Source organism: Hemicordylus capensis, chromosome 1, assembly GCF_027244095.1.
Source record: "Hemicordylus capensis ecotype Gifberg chromosome 1, rHemCap1.1.pri, whole genome shotgun sequence".
Taxonomy (NCBI): domain Eukaryota; kingdom Metazoa; phylum Chordata; class Lepidosauria; order Squamata; family Cordylidae; genus Hemicordylus; species Hemicordylus capensis.
In genome coordinates, this window is record NC_069657.1 from 258,077,269 (window position 1) to 258,093,502 (window position 16,234).

A 16,234-nucleotide genomic window follows, 5' to 3' on the forward strand; every position below is an offset into this window, starting at 1 on the left:
ATGTAACCAACCAACCAAAAAACCCCAAGTTGATGTAATATAGTGGATATGAAACAGAGCTACAAAGCAGGCAGAAGCATATGGGTTCAAAGAACCTGTGGCCGGCCAACTCCTGAGGGCCCCCCAGCTCCACCCCTCCCTATTTTCTTCATTTTCTCCCTCACTCGGAGGGGCCACCGGAGAGAGTTGTGAATATGTACCCCCCCCAGCTACCCCACCACCTCCGCCGTTAACACACTAGACTGCCTTGATCAAGGCACTCTTTCTTAGCTTTCAGCCCCACCCCATCTGCAACATGGGAATAATAATACCTGCTTTACCAAGCTGTAAACATACCAAATTGTAAGGATTACAAGATAGTGCATGCAAAACAATATATAAACGTTAAGTGTTTGTTTTATGCCCAGTTCCAAGCCTTGCTGCACCACCACAAACCATATGCCAGCAGTGAAATGCTGATATTTCTTCATTGCTAGTGCAAATATTTATGCGTGAGGTCTAGTCTATCATATTTTCATCCACATCTAAAGACATATGTAAGTGATGTAATAGGTATTAGTAGTTTTTAATAATTTTCATTGGTTAAAAAAACACTGCAAAATTGCCATTGAAAATGCCCCCAAATTAAAACATTAACATTCATTCTGATTTTTGTAAACCAGAACTTCTATAATTTTCTGTAAGAAGCCATTTTAAATGAAGAAAGAAACTAATCCGAGACCCACCATTAAACTATAGTTTAGCTTTCCTAGCCCAAGTCTTGGGCTCGTGCAAGGGAAGAATGTTTGCAGCATTCATTCATTCATTTGAAACCAACCATGACTTTGCATTGTGTCCAGTGCTACCATGGCTTTGGTTGCATTGGACACAATTATATACAAATATACAACTCCCCAGTATATTCTAACCACAGTTTGTGAGTTGGGGTGTGCATTTTGGAATTTTCTTGTTTCGATTTGTATCCGAATTGAAACATCCCCATTTTGTTTTGTACCCAAATTTTCTGAATCCGAATCAGCCCTGTTTTGTTTTGTAGCCAAATTTTCCAAATCCAAATCCAAATCAATTTGGATTTTTTAAAAGGGTCCCAGGGCAAAAAGAGTGGGTGGTGGTGGTAGTGTCCAATGGGTGGAAGCTACCACCCAAATTTCAAAGGAATTAGGCAAAGGGCTGATTTTTGTGTGTGAATTTTTTTTTTAAGTTTACACATCTTTAAGAATTTTCCCATAGGGAATAATGGGGATTCCAGCAAATGTATCGCTTCAAATCAAGGGGAAAGGGATGACCCAGAGCAGAGTGTGGTGGGTGGTAGTGCCCAATGGGGGCAAGGAAACTTCTAGAATTATTTCAAAGGAATTGGGCAAAGGGCTGATCTTTTGTGATTTGTTGAAGTTTACGTGTCTTTAAGATTTCTCCCATGGGGAATAATGGAGGTTTCAGCAGCCCCATAATTCCACTTGGGGGGCACTGGGGTTGCCCAGAGTGAGGGGTTGTGTAGTGTACATAGGGTGCCAACCACCCCCACCAGTCTGTGGGGTACTGGGTTTTGTTGTTTCTGAGGTGTTCATTGTAGATTCTCTTGTAGCATATGAGATTTTCAGTGAAAAACAAGAATCCACTCTCATATGCTGCCAGAGAATCTACACTCAGAACACCACAGAAACAGCAGAACCCCGCACCCCATAGGTTAGCAACCCTTCCCCTGGCCAATGTGGGGTCAGTAAAGAGTGGGAAGAAGCAAAAGAGCCAATGGGGAACAAGGAGGGAATTGTCAGCAGGTCAGCCCATGATTTATGTCACTGATCAGAAGACTGGAAGGGTGGGAAATTCAAAGAGATGTCCAACACAAAATGGAGACTGACTCAGAGATCACCACAAAATAGAGGTCCGAAACAACAAAACGTTTTGTAGCCGAAACAGGGACGTTTTGTTTTGTATACGAAACTTTTGGATCTGGAAAATGGCTCTTTTGTTTTGTCTACAAAACACCCGAAACAGGTTGTTTCGGGTACAAAACGTTTTGTATCCAAAACATTTCACACATCCCTACTCTAGGCAATGCACAAAGAGGAACAAACACAAAATTTTAAAAAACTGTTAAAACAACAATTTAAAACATTCAGAGATTACCAAAAGACAGGCTAAAAATGTGTCTTAAGGGCTCTTTTAAAGGCTGATAAAGATGTAAAGCCACAAATACCTACTGGGAGCACATTCCATAGCCCAGGAGTGACTACAAAGAAGGCCTGCTCCTGAATCACTGCCAGATGAGCTGGCGGCCTCCAGAGACAGAGGTCTTAATGTGTGGTGCATGCAAAAGAAGGCACTCTCCCAGGTAACTCGATCCTAAGCCGTTTGGGCTGTAAAGGTAATTACCAGCAATTTGTATTTTGCCCGGAAACCTATTATATAATACTACAGTTGTAATACACTGCAGTTTAGTTGTAATGTGGTAGATATTGTGATACTAATATAGTTAGAATAATTATTCAAACATACTTGTACCTGGAATTTCCTTGTAGTCATTATTATGTGTACTCTTGCAGATACCTTTTGCTCTGCACTGACAAATTCTAATAAATATTCAACCATTCCTATGGGGCCTTTTAAAGTTAGTGATCTTTTAAAAATGAGTGTCAACATTTCAGTAACAGAATAGGAGTGTCAATATCAGCATTGTAAGAACAATTAGTAGTTTTGAAATCAATAAAAGATCTTGATCTAAAATTATTTATAATTTTATCTACTGAGGTTTGTGGTTTGCTGGAATACATATATACAGTTTTGTTTTAATTAAATATTGCTTAGTAGTACATAATGTAAGGGATTAGTTAGCTTTAATAAGACCATGTGACTGTCTGCTCGTTCATAAAATTTTGCATATATGCTTGCCTTAGGCAATTACAAGTTCACTTTGTCTGCTTGGGTAACTGCAAGAAAAAAATCTGGAGAAATAGTTATGTGTTCCCTACGGCTTTATTATTCTAATTAATCTTGTCAGGGAAATTATTTTAGGTCCATCAGATAACATAAAAATTAAGCTGCCAGAGAAAAGTGTGTTACTCTCGGACTGGTAGATTTGTTCATGTTGACATCATTTTGTATTCCACTTTGTATGAAACTACAAAGTACAGTTGTAGAATTGTACTTCTAGTAGAGTTACACTTCAACGGTAGGGTAAGAAACAGGCAGAATAGCTAACAGTTTACAATAAGACACTAAAACAGATATGTTTCTCCTAGCTAAGTTGAATGGTATTACTTACACACAAACAGATATATTTGAACTTTATCTTGCTTAATCTTATTAAATTTAATTGAGAACAAACCAATTTATATCCAGAAATGCCATTGTTCCTAGGTTACGGACCTGGTCATTAGTTGCTAGAAAGCACCTTCTGGATTGTATTCTAAGGAAGTTAGTCACAACAAGTACTTTTTAAATTATTGACTCAAGTTCATTGTGACTAACTCATGTCCCATTAATTAGGTCTGGTTAATTTAAATAAGACTTAGTAATGACTAATGTTAATTGGATACAACCCATTATATGTGAAGCAGTTTCTGGATTACATTTTAAATGATTAAAAGTTAGTTTTCTGTACTATAATTATTAACTTAGTCAGAGGGCCAAGCAACATGTTGCATTAGACTTATAATTAGCTGATGGACATAACACCTGACGTAAAGCTGGAAGTGCCATTTTGATGAAAAAAGCAATAATGGGACGGCCCATTCCAGCTCAAAATGATGCATGGGAAGGGAGATTTCCCCCCCACTGAAAATCCCACCGCCTCCCAAGCAGCTATTTGTAGCTTGTAGGTAAAAGGTTTTTACATCTAAATGAAATGGTATGCACCTGTGTGTGTGTGTGTGTTTTGAGCAACAGGCCACCACATCCATGCTGTATCACAACCCATTTTGGCAAGCCCCTCTACTTTCAAAGTGGGTTTCCGTGTAGAATATAGGATTACTGTAAGAAAGACAAGACCAAACCTTCTTTAGGCATGTGGAACTAGTTGCATGATTCTTTGGATCCTGGCCAACACCTTTATCCCAAGAAAAATAAGCTTTATTGACTTTATTGTTTTCAGAAACAGAAGGAAGTCTTGACAATCAGAGAGGAAAAAACAATTCAAAAGAGGTAAATCACTGTCTTTCCAAAAGCAGTTTGGCTTTATATTAAAAGCATTTAATTATGTTATTTGAAGTAATTGAAATAGTCAAGAGATTAAATATTGTAGCACACTAATATTTTCTACATGAGACTAATGTAAGAACATGGAAAATTAATTCTTGTATTCATTTCTAATATTAGATAAGAAAACAAAAAGTACACAGTTGAAAAGAAAAGAGATTGGGAAAAACATGTATTCAAAGAAATACTTGCTGAAGTCAGAACTTATCTGAAACAATTTACAGATTGCCATGTATGAATACATACATCATATGATATAAATGGCCAACTACCCAACTGTGCAATTATACATTTTATTATTTTGATTAGCTGCCTAGCCCAAAGGTGGCATAATTGTCAGACTATATCATATTCATACATACACACACACACACACACACACACACACTTTTATTTATTACATGTACATTACACCCTCCCTCAAAGGGTATATATGGTTTTCCTACATATATTAGTACTGTACTGTAGTGTAATATACTTTTAGTGTGGTTCCCCCCATATGTTAGTGTGTAAATACACACCATTTTATCCGCACAAAACCACTTGTGAAAATGGTTAGGCTGCAAGTGTGCAAGGTGACTTGATAAACGTTTTGAATAAGCAAGATTAGAACCTAGGTCTCCTTGTTCTAAGACGAAGATTCCAGCAACACCACACTGGGTCTTTTGAAGTTATGATTCAATAAACTATAAACATATTTGCTATATTATATGGAAGACTGATGGCCATCTATTTTGTTCTTGCTCTTTGCATGCTGATGCACATTAGACATGCAAGTAAGTTCAGAGATAATTAACCATCTTGTTCACTGCTAAGAGATTTCAGAGCTTCCTCTGATAAATTCTTCATTCACAGTAACTTCTTTGCACTGAGTGCTGGTTTACTGCCTACAGCAAATTTGGTTTTGACTTACACAGGCTAAATGATAAATGATATACTTGATGAATAATTGTTTCATATTCTAAATGTGAAATCCCTTCTAGGGAAAATAAAAGATGCTGCTGCAAAATGAATCATTTCATGCAAATAAAAACCTTGACTGGGGACAAAAGATGTCTATGAACACAATGGTTGGGGTGATAAAATCAAATTATTGAAATATAATTTTGAGTGTAAACAGCTAGAACTTATTTATTTATTTATTTATCATATTTTTACACTGCCCAAAACTTACGTCTCTGGGCGGTTTACAAGAAGATTAAGAAGTAAAACATTAATTTAAAAAACAAAAACAAAAAACAAAAAATTTAAAAGCAAGAATAAAGCCTGGGTGAAGAAATGCGTCTTTAAGGACTTGTTGTAGAGATTAAAAGAAAGCAAAGCATTATAAAAGAATTTAACTTTGTCAAAGAGGAAGAAAAACACTCAAGACAAACACATCTTGCTGATAAAACCTTAAGTGAGATTACATAACATGTTTTAGAGTAATGTGGGATGTATGCAATGTTGACTAGCCCAAAATCCAAACGACATCACTACTTAGTCATTCATGTAAAAAGCAAAGTTCTACAGCCATTTAAAAATCAATTTAAATCCTGGGGCAGGGTGGGGGTGTGTGTATGTGATTTTCCGCAAACTAATTTTTCAGTATCTGTCTTCAGCATTTGTTTCAGTAGCAATACCTTAGATAACTAAAACATTTTTGTACAAGTTAAGCCAATAAGTTATTAATTTTGAGGTTTATTTTAAAAACGTGTGCAAACACACACCATCAGTGTTTTCACTCACCTTGCGCACTTCTGAAAAATATAAATCAAGGTAGCAACCACCACCACATACTATGTACAACTAAACAATTTTTAGTAATTAAATTGTTTTTCAGGAGACCCTGAACACGAGTAAAATATTAACAACTGAAGATTCTCTTTCACCTGAAGGTAATTGTTTAAAGCTGCTTCCCTCATAGACACAAATAAATCTATGTATGGTAGATTAAACTAAAGGTTTATTCAGAAACAACTCCATTTTATCCTTTCCCTTGCCATTCCTTTTCCTTTCTGACTCCACCCCACCACCCCACACTCTCTACAGGATCCCCACTGGGACAAACTTATCAAAACACAACATAAAATATTACTAGATAGAAGACAACAGTAACCATTTTAATTCAAAGCACAAGTGTCTCCTTCACTCTCAAATATGTTGTATCTTTTCATGGCAGCTTAAGGCAAATCTGAGTTGTTCTAAATTCTGCATATGGTAGCATTCCCACTTTTGCACTAGCATAAATGCAGTTGTAAGCAGGGGCATATCTAGGGTAGGGCAGGCAGGGCACATGCCCCGGGCGCCACTATTATATATTTATTTATTTATTTATTTTACATTTATATCCTGCTCTTCCTCCAAGGAACCCAGAGGGGTGTACTACATACTTGAGTTTCTCTTTCACAACAACCCTGTGAAGTAGGTTAGGCTGAGAGAGAAGTGACTGGCCCAGAGTCACCCAGCTAGTTTCATGGCTGAATGGGGATTTGAACTGCTCCTAGTCCAGTACTCTAACCACTACACCACACTGGCTCTCGTGGCTCTCACTAGAAGGGGGGCGCCATTTTTTAAAAATAAAATAAAATTTTAATGGCCACCAAAAACAAAATGCCCACCACACATGCTCAAATGGCCTCTGCAAGGCCCTAGGCCATGCCAGGCCTTGCAGAGCCCATTTGAACATGTGCGGTGGCCATTTTGTTTTTGGTGGCCATTAAAAAAATTAAAAATGAGCATGTGTGGCAGCCTCCAAAATGGCCACCACGCCAATCTTTGCAGGCCCAAACAGGCCGGAAAATCAGCCCAGGATGGGCGGTGGCAGTGAATTAAGAGGCCAGCGGGGGGAGGGGGAACCTTTGCTGCCCCCCCATACACACACACAGCCTTTAGGAAGCCCTCTGAAGGGACTACAGGTTGTTGTTTTTTAAATTTAATATCATATAAGTCACTGTACACATATTCAGTTTGGCACTATGTACAGAGAATCAGGGCTTGTGAATACTGAGCTGAAGCTTATGAGCTAGGATTGTATTCATTTGCTCTTACTTTGCTTCTTGTGATAAGTGAGTTAAATGTGAGGTCTTAATAATATGGCAATTAATGGTGAGTTTGTCTTTGAATCAGTGTGAAATCCTTAGTATTAAGGCCACCTGGAGTTTCTTGCTCTCTCTCATTTTAATTGTCTTTCTGAAAGACTAGAATATATTCCAAGCAGTGACACAGTTTACTCTGCATATCCTTTAATTATTCTCAGGGTATCTGGGAAAAGCCAAATTCTCCATTTATTTTTAAAGCTTATGTAATCGTGATGCTACAATGCATAGCAGAGAATTAGACAGGCACTTCTGTTTAGTTTTCCAAGTACACCTCCACATAGTATTTGGGTATTTCATGAGCCTCAGCATACTGAAATTTGTAGTTTTTGAGCATTTTTGGTCTGGCTACATCTACTGCTAAATAGTTTTTGAAATATTAAAAGATTAATGAGCTTGACTTGTATTTTTGAGCTGATATTATGGTAAAGTTACCTGAAAGATGGGTGTCAGATGTTTGGACAGGGGGCACAATTTCAGTGTTTGCCCTGGGCGCTATTTTCCCTAGATATGCCTCCAGAGGCATAACTAGGGAAAACGGCGCCTAGGGCAAGCACTGAAATTGCGCCCCCCCGCCGCCCCACCACAACATACATCTGACTGACACACAAAATTCCTCCCCCCCATCACTGAAGCTCAGCTCATGAAGGAAAGAAATATTAAATAGAACATCATCCTAAATTATTTTTAAAAGGTTTATTAAATTGTGGATGATGCAAGTCAATTAATAGTACTAGAGAAAGACATGATTGAAGCGTTTCAATTAATTCATTTACAATAGATTACACTGCTTAACATCAAATTGCATTTGACTTAGAAATGTTTGCTTTACTTACATTAGAAGGCTTGTTACTAAGTGCTGGTTTGTGGTTGGTTGTGCCTGCAGTTCTTCCAGTCAGCAGAGGTGCTATTATTGTTTTTTGAGAGAAAACAGTATTGTTAACTTTGTACACTGCCTAGAGATGTCTATATCAGGTGGTATAGAAATATGATAAATAAATAAATATTTAGCACATTTATGTAAAGAATGATGGCTATGATCTAGATATCGAGTATTATAAAGCTATAGTGTTCAGGATATGGTTTGAGGGCTATGGCCTAAAATGTTTCCCCACATTAAATCTAATAATTTCATAAACTACCATAATAAAGTTGGGAGTTCAATATGTTAGTTTAAGCACTTAAGGATAGTTATCCAAATCACATGTCTGGCCCTACCTTTTATATTTGGAAAGCTCTGAACACAATAGTCTGGATTGTTAGGTTTTAACAGCTTTAGAAGATAAGATCACCCATGACTAAAGCAACAGCAAATGCCATGGGATAAATGGAAAAGCCAAATCGATATTTATCAGAAGGGAAGTATTCCTAGAAGACATTAATTTATTTACTTAAAATTTAATATTCCTTTAAAAAAAAAAACAGGAACAGTTTCCAGTGATGCATTGATATACTTTTAAAATAAACACAAGTAATAAAAATGAGAATAAAACATCACAGTTTAAGAAGAGATCACATTCAACTTCTATGGCAGATTAGAAGCTTTCTTAAACAACATTTTAGCTTTTTTTCCATAAGGCAAGGAAAGAAGAGTGATGGCAAGCTTTGCTAAGCAGAGAATTTCATAGAACCACCACTGTAAAGGCCTGTTCCTTGTACCTGCTGATGTTAGGTGAGTTAAGATTCACACATTTGAACAAAGTATGAGTTACATGCAAATGCACCAGCTACATGGAAAACCACATTCAGAAGAAGTACATTTTTTATTTAACACATGGTGTAAAAATTTGTAATGGCCATCTTTATCACAATCATACCCTGTCCTGTGAGCTTCTACAAACACCCTGTTTTATTGTAATTTCAAATAATCAGAACAGTTCAGTAACATAGTCAACCTTAACACATCTTAGATAAAGAGCAGGACTTCCAGGTTTATTAAGCATTTTCTTTATTTATTTTAAAATTTTATATCCCACTTAAAAGGTCTTCAAAGTAGCTCATAACAATTTTAAGCTAGTCTGGGGAAAAATAATTAACAATACAGTAGTTAATAAAATAGCATTCAGTATTCCAGTGAGTAGAGTGGCTAGCAAGATGATTGCCCCGCACAGTTGATGAGGATTTTGTTTTGGGGGGAGTGGAGCAGGAAGCAGGAAAAGGGATTTTTGCGTGTCCCACCCCCATCTACCATTGATACCATTGATACTCGTGTGTGTGTAAAAGGGTGGGGTTTTTTTGAACACCAGTTTCTTCCATTTCAAACCCACCCCCCGTTTTTCTTTTGCAAAAGGAGGAGAAATGCACTTGATTCACTCGTTAACAAAAACCAAAAAAAACTTCGCTCCAAGGTGTGGGGTCCATTCCTTTTTCTCACCTCATCCTTCACTGCCATATCAGAATAAACGTTCTCACTCGAGGGGGGGGGAAATACCCTCCTTTCTTATAAATGAAAACCCGAAGGCACAGCGAAACAGCTTCCCCCCCGCCCCCCACAAACCTGGAGAGCCCTTTAGACCGTCGCAATGATCCGGCTCAGATGCAAAGAGAGGGAAGGAAGGAGGCAGCGCGCAGTACAGGGGTGTGGCTGGGGTTTGTTGAGTCTGCACTGGGGGGGGCGAAGGCTCTTGCTCTAATGAGACTAAATAAAAACAAGCTCGCTGGAGGCTTCGCAGCGAGTGGTGGAGGAAACGGGCTGCGGGGCGGGGGACTTGGAAAGGCAAAGACTGATAATCCAGTGACCTACTTTTTGGACATTCGGCCCCAAATCAGTTGCTGGAGCTCAAAGAGACCGCAGAGGGAGCTGCAGGAGCGAAGCGTCTCTAACGGCAAAATGGAAAAAAAAAAGCAATAATTGGGGAAAGGCAGAGGTGTAACTAGGGGCTGCCCAGCTGCGCTGGCCGCCGCGGCTTCATCGAGGAGGAAAGGAAGTTAAGGAAAACACACACACCCTGCTTCCACGCTGGCGCCCCGGAGCGGGGCTAGCAAGGCTGGGCAGATTTGATTTCACAAAAGACAACACACACCTATTGTTAAATTGTTTGTCCTCTTGCTTGTCCGTTGTCACTGGCCGAATCCTTCCTTCCTCTGCTCCGCAGTCCGCTCCTTGCCCGATGCACCGCATGAGACAAAGTGCACGTGCAGGCGGCGAGCTCTCCTCCCAGGCCAAACATGCATGCGCGGCGTGTCCTCCTCCGTCCCGACGCATGCGCAACTGGTGGCGGGGCGGCAGAGCGGGGACTCATCAGAGACTCGGAGACCAGACTATGAAGACGCTGTGGGCGCGGTGCCCAGTGCTGAGCAATGGGGGGGGCGCCGGGACCGGGACTGCTGCTGCTGCGCCAAAAAAAAATCACAAAAAAAATTACCCCCCAAAAAATTGGGGGGCAAAGGCAGGGGTTCGGCGGGGGCACTTTTTGGCGCCCCCTGCTAAGTGGTGCTCAGGGCACGTGCCCTGCCTGCCCCCCCCCTATCGTTACGCCCCTGTATGCCTCTGGTTGTAAGGATGCAGCCCACACTCATTGTGTGAAGAAATGCATCTCTGCTCCAGACTAGTTCTTAAGGCTATGCACATGACAAGGAGGCGGGGAGGGCAGGGAGGCAGGGGGGAGGCTATGCCCAACTTACCTTCCCCCCAGACTTTCCTTCTACAATGGTAGGAAGTACAGACCACACTGCCACATGATCCATGCTACTGCATGCAGTGCAGATCTCCAGTGGCCAGGCAGATGTGTTCTGGCCTCCACGCATCCCACAAACCACATGCCAAGCATAGTGCATTGGGGGATACGCCAGTGTGATGGGTGCTCTAGGCAAGCAGCCTGAGCAGTTACACAACCTTGAAACCAGGGTCATGAGGTTAGGCAGCACCAAGATCCACATGGATCCTGGTGCTGCACACAAGCAGCCTAACTGAGGCTGGGCTGCCCTAGCTGGGGTTAGGCTGCTCGTAAGAACAGCCTTCTTGTGTTCTTACAAGACATTGCAATTCTTGCACAACCTCTTACACAAACCCATGTATATGCAATAGGGAACTCCTTGAATAACATGAATCTCTTCTGTTAGCAATGATGCAACTTCAAATCACTGAAACTGCAATAAATGTCCTTATTTGAGCACCACTGGATGCTACCCATAGTTATTGTTTCTGGTGTCTTCAATAATAAGAACACTACTTTTGTTGTAATTTTTTGTTACTATGCCACAGAAGCCTACCTAATTCAGTACTTGCAAGAGGATAGCATAATTGTTTGGGGTTCCCTTGGTTATATTCTTGCTTATCCCATCTAGCTATTCCTAACAGTTTTTGTACAAGCTAATGTAGATGACTGTCAATGTTGTGTTTATTCCACTGCAACAACACTGCAGAAATTGGGACTGGGTGCAGAATTTAGCATCTTGAGAATCTTTCTTTGTAAAGGATCATATTTCTGCCCCTTAAGGTCACAAAGTATATAGGCAACACCTGGGAAAATGTCAGAACCTGACAGAGTAGACAGGTACTGAGCAAGATTTCCAAAGATCAGGAAGCAGGTATTCTGTATAGCTCCATGTCCTTCCCCGTATTGACTAGAATTATGCAGAAAAGCACATAGATGTCAGTTTGCCTAATTTGCATAATGTATGAAGGTCCCAGAATGAAGCTTTTCTTGGTACAGGATTTCTTTTCTCTCCACTGAATATGCAAGCCCTGACTATATTTAATTAAACATTCAGACCTTTTGGCAGCTGATAGAGAAAGTATAAGAGTCTCTGCACAAAGTTAACTCATTGTCTGTGCCAAGGAAACATTAATTATGTGGTCCAAATAAATAATGCAAATTAAGCAAAAATTACAAGCAGCATGCAATAAGCCAATTAATGCCAAGATGAGTACCAAGCATTGATGCAATAGCCTCAGCACATGGCACCTGCAGTTGGAAGTAAACTGTACTTGTCCCAAAACTGTGGTTGCCAATCAAGAGGGTTGTGAAAACAGCACCAGATATGACTGTCCTGACAAAAAATGTCCAGGAAAAATATGAGCAACAGGAAAGTTCTTCTAGACAAACCTATGGCCAAATGTGTTTAGTCACATTGCTGCAAAGCAGAAGTGGGCAAACTTGGCCCTCCAGGTGTTGTTGAACTACAACTCCCATGTTCCCCAGCCACAATAAACCATGGCTGGGGATGTTGGGAGTTGTAGGCCAAAAACAGCTGGAGGGCCAAGTTTGTCCACCCTTGGTGTAAATGCTCATTAACAGCACTGATATCACATAGATAGTAACCCAATTTAAAAAGAACACAATCTCTTCCTGGGGTTAAGCATCCAGAAATCAGATGCAGTTCCAGATGCAGTTTCCACAGTTAACCATGTACTGTATGAGCCTTGCAGAGTGTCCTCCATATTTCCAAGCCATAAGACATGAAATCAAATCCCCATTCAGCCATGATACTTGCTGGGTGACTCTGGGCCAATCACTTCTCTCTCAGCCTAACCTACTTCACAGGGTTGTTGTGAAGAGAAACCTAAGTATGTAGTACACCACTCAAGGCTCCTTGGAGGAAGAGCGGGATATAAAATGTAAAATAAAATAAAAATAAAAATAAAATCACATGATATGTCTTGCAAGTCTATGTTCTAAATAAAATCCTTGCCCTATTCACATTAGACTCATTAAAGGCCTAAAGACAAGGCATACATATACCTTTTCAAAATAGGGCAACATTGTTTATTCTTGTTATTTTTATTTCAGAAAAAGAAATTGTGTTATTCTTCATTAAAATATATACTAATGTGGTTAACCTTTCATATCAATCAAGATAATTAGTTTTTATGTTATCTTAGTATCATATCCTCTCTCACCTTTAGAATATGTGAAGAGGAAAAGAGTGAATAGCACAGGTTAGGAGAAGAGTTATGATTTGCAGTAAGAATCACTAACCTGTTTCACTTAACTGTTACATTTTAATGGGTTTTTCAAAAAAAAAAGCAGCATTATTTTAGTCTTTACAAGCCCTGATACTCACTGCAAATACATATTTGGACATCTATAATAATAATGTCAATATTGATCTAAAAAATAAGATTGCTTAAAGGTGCACTTGTCAAATTGACTGTGTTTTTTAAAAGAATGTGGAATGTAGTGTGACTGGCTATTTCTGCTCACATGGGGACTATAAGACCAAAAACATTCAAGAGAAAGAGGTACTGACAGAAATGTGTCTGTGTCATCAGCCCCTGAGCTGGACACGAGGGGCTCTTGAGGTGAAGTGGTTGTGACCCCTAAGAACATAAGAACAGCCCTGCTGGATCAGGCCCAAGGCCCATCTAGTTCAGCATCCTGTTTCACACAGTGGCCTACCAGATGCCGCTGGAAGCCACAGACAGGAGTTGAGGGTATGCCCTCTCTCCTGCCATTTCTCCCCTGCAACTGGTAATCAGAGGCATCCTGCCTTTGAGGCTGGAGGTGGCCCACAGCCCTCCGACTAGTAGCCATTGATAGACCTCTCCTCCATGAAGTCATCCAAACCCCTCTTAAAGCCATCCAGGTTGTTGGCTGTCACCACATCCTGTGGCAAAGAGTTCCACAAGTGGATCACACGTTGTGTGAAAAAGTGCTTCCGTTTGTTGGTCCTAGACCTCCTGGCAATCAATTTCATGGAGTGACCCCTGGTTCTAGTGTTGTGTGAGAGGGAAAAGAATTTCTCTCTCTCCACGTTCTCCACACCATGCATGATTTTATAGACCTTTATCATGTCTCCCCGCAGTCATCTTTTTTCTAAACTAAAAAGCCCCAGGTGTTGTAGTCTTGCCTCATAAGAAAGGTGCTCTAGGCCCCTGATCATCTTGGTTGCCCTCTTCTGTACCTTCTCCAGTTCAACAATGTCCTTTTTAAGATGTGGTGACCAGAATTGTACGCAGTACTCCAGGTGTGGTTGCACCATAGTTTTGTATAACGGCATTATTATGTTAGCCGTTTTATTTTCAATCCCCTTTCTAATGATCCCTAGCATGGAATTTGCCTTTTTCACAGCTGCCGCACATTGAGTCAACACTTTCAACAAGCTGTCCACCACAACCCCAAGATCCCTCTCCTGGCCCGTCACCGACAGATCGGATCCCATCACCATATACTTGAAGTTGGGGTTTTTCGTCCCAATGTGCATCACTTTACACTTGCTAACATTGAACCGCATTTGCCATTTTGTCGCCCACTCCCCCAGTTTGGAGAGATCCTTTTGGAGCTCCTCACAAAGTCACAATCCGTTTTGGATTTCACTACCCGGAAGAGTTTGGTATCATCAGCAAATTTGGCCACATCGCTGCTTACCCCTGCATCTATATCATTTATGAATAAATTAAAAAGCACCGGTCCCAGTACAGATCCCTGGGGGACCCCACTTCTTACTTCCCTCCATTGTAAAAACTCTCCTTTTATACCTACCTTCTGTTTCCTGTCTTTCAACCAGTTAGCAATCCACACATGTACTTGTCCCCTTATCCTATGACCACTAAGTTTCCTCAGGAGTCTTTGATGAGGAACTTTGTCAAAAGCTTTTTGGAAGTCTAGGTAGACTATGTCAACTGGATCACCTTGATCCACACACTCGTTGACACTCTCAAAGAAGTCCAAAAGTTTGGTAAGGCAAGATTTACCTTTGCGGAAGCCATGCTGGCTCACCCCCAGCAGGGCCTGTTCTTCTAGGTGCTTTACAATTTTATCCTTGAGGATGCTTTCCATCAATTTGCCTGGAACGGATGTTAGGCTAACTGGCCTGTAATTTCCCTGATCGCCTCTGGATCCCTTCTTGAAAATCAGTGTTACATTTGCTACTCTCCAGTCCTCTGGTACAGAGCCCGATTTCAGAGATAAGTTAAATATTTTAGCACGGAGGTCGGCAATTTCACATTTGAGTTCTTTGAGGACTCTTGGATGGATGCCATCCGGCCCTGGTGAATTGTTAGCTTTCAGTTTTTCCAGACAGTTTAGAACATCATCCCTTGTCACTTCTATCTGACTCAGCTCTCTAGCCTCCATCCCTAAAAAGCCTGGATCAGGAACAGGTATATGCTCAGTATCCTCTGCCGTGAAGACAGATGCAAAGAACTCATTTAGCTTCTCTGCAACCTCCATATCCTCCTTAATAATCCCTTTCACTCCATCATTGTCTAATGGTCCAACTGCCTCCCTGGCAGGTTTCCTGCTTCTGATGCACTTAAAGAAGTTTTTGTTATTCTCCTTGATACTTTTGGCTAAATGTTCCTCAAACTCTCTTTTTGCCTCCCTTATTGTCACCTTGCATTTCTTTTGCCAGAGTTTGTGTTCCTTTCTGTTCTCTTCGTTTGGACAGGCCTTCCAATTTCGGAAGGAGGTCTTCTTCCCTTTTATGGCTTTCTTGATGGTACCCGTTAGCCACGCTGGCATCCTCCTGGACTTAGTGGTACCTTTCCTCCTTTTGGGTATACAGTCTAACTGGGCTTTTAGTATTGTGGTTTTGAGTAAACTCCATGAACCTGACCTCTGAACCTGACTCTGACCAAGAGGACTCACAGGATGAGGCAAGCTTTGAGGGGCACTCACCTCCACCTGTGGAAATGCCAACACCTGCTGACCCCCTCAACACACCCTTGCCTGTGTCCTCTCAATCAGAGGATGAACCACAAGCACCCCAATCCCCACCAGCAGCCACCCAGCTATGTCACAGTGTTGCAGACCAGGCCTGATTTATACACTAAATATGCTCATTAGCTAGTATACAAAATTAGGTCTGGCCCACAATGTCATCAAGTTCTTTATATGGTGACCCGTGTGTGATCTGGGCGCAAGAGGAAAGGAGATCAAACCACTCCTGAAAGGGTTCAATGGGCTTTGTTGAACATAAAAGGCTTAACAACAACCTAGCAAAGCAGAATTGCTAACAGTATTAAAACAGAACATCTAGCCAGTACCAATATTTTCCACCCAGTGTGCCTAATTAAC

General features: G+C 40.7%; 1 protein-coding gene across 12 annotated transcripts in view; it reads left to right on the forward strand.

Annotated features, from left to right (window-relative positions):
• Positions 1 to 16,234, forward strand: part of SEL1L2 (SEL1L2 adaptor subunit of ERAD E3 ligase) — a 106,571-nt gene that overhangs the window by 9,587 nt on the left and 80,750 nt on the right. For 7 of the 12 annotated variants that reach the window (XM_053284582.1, XM_053284579.1, XM_053284574.1 and 4 more), the window contains exons 2-3: positions 4,094 to 4,143; positions 6,020 to 6,074. The exons of 1 other annotated variant lie outside the window; for it this stretch is intronic. Coding sequence is in view for 8 of the 11 variants with exons in the window: in XM_053284579.1 (XP_053140554.1) it covers positions 4,094 to 4,143; positions 6,020 to 6,074 (105 nt within the window). In the remaining 3 variants the exon portion in view is untranslated. Of the gene's footprint in view, positions 1 to 4,093; positions 4,144 to 6,019; positions 6,075 to 8,852; positions 8,947 to 16,234 lie in introns of all 12 variants that reach the window. 4 more of the 12 variants (XM_053284580.1, XM_053284584.1, XM_053284576.1 and 1 more) reach the window with 3 other exon arrangements.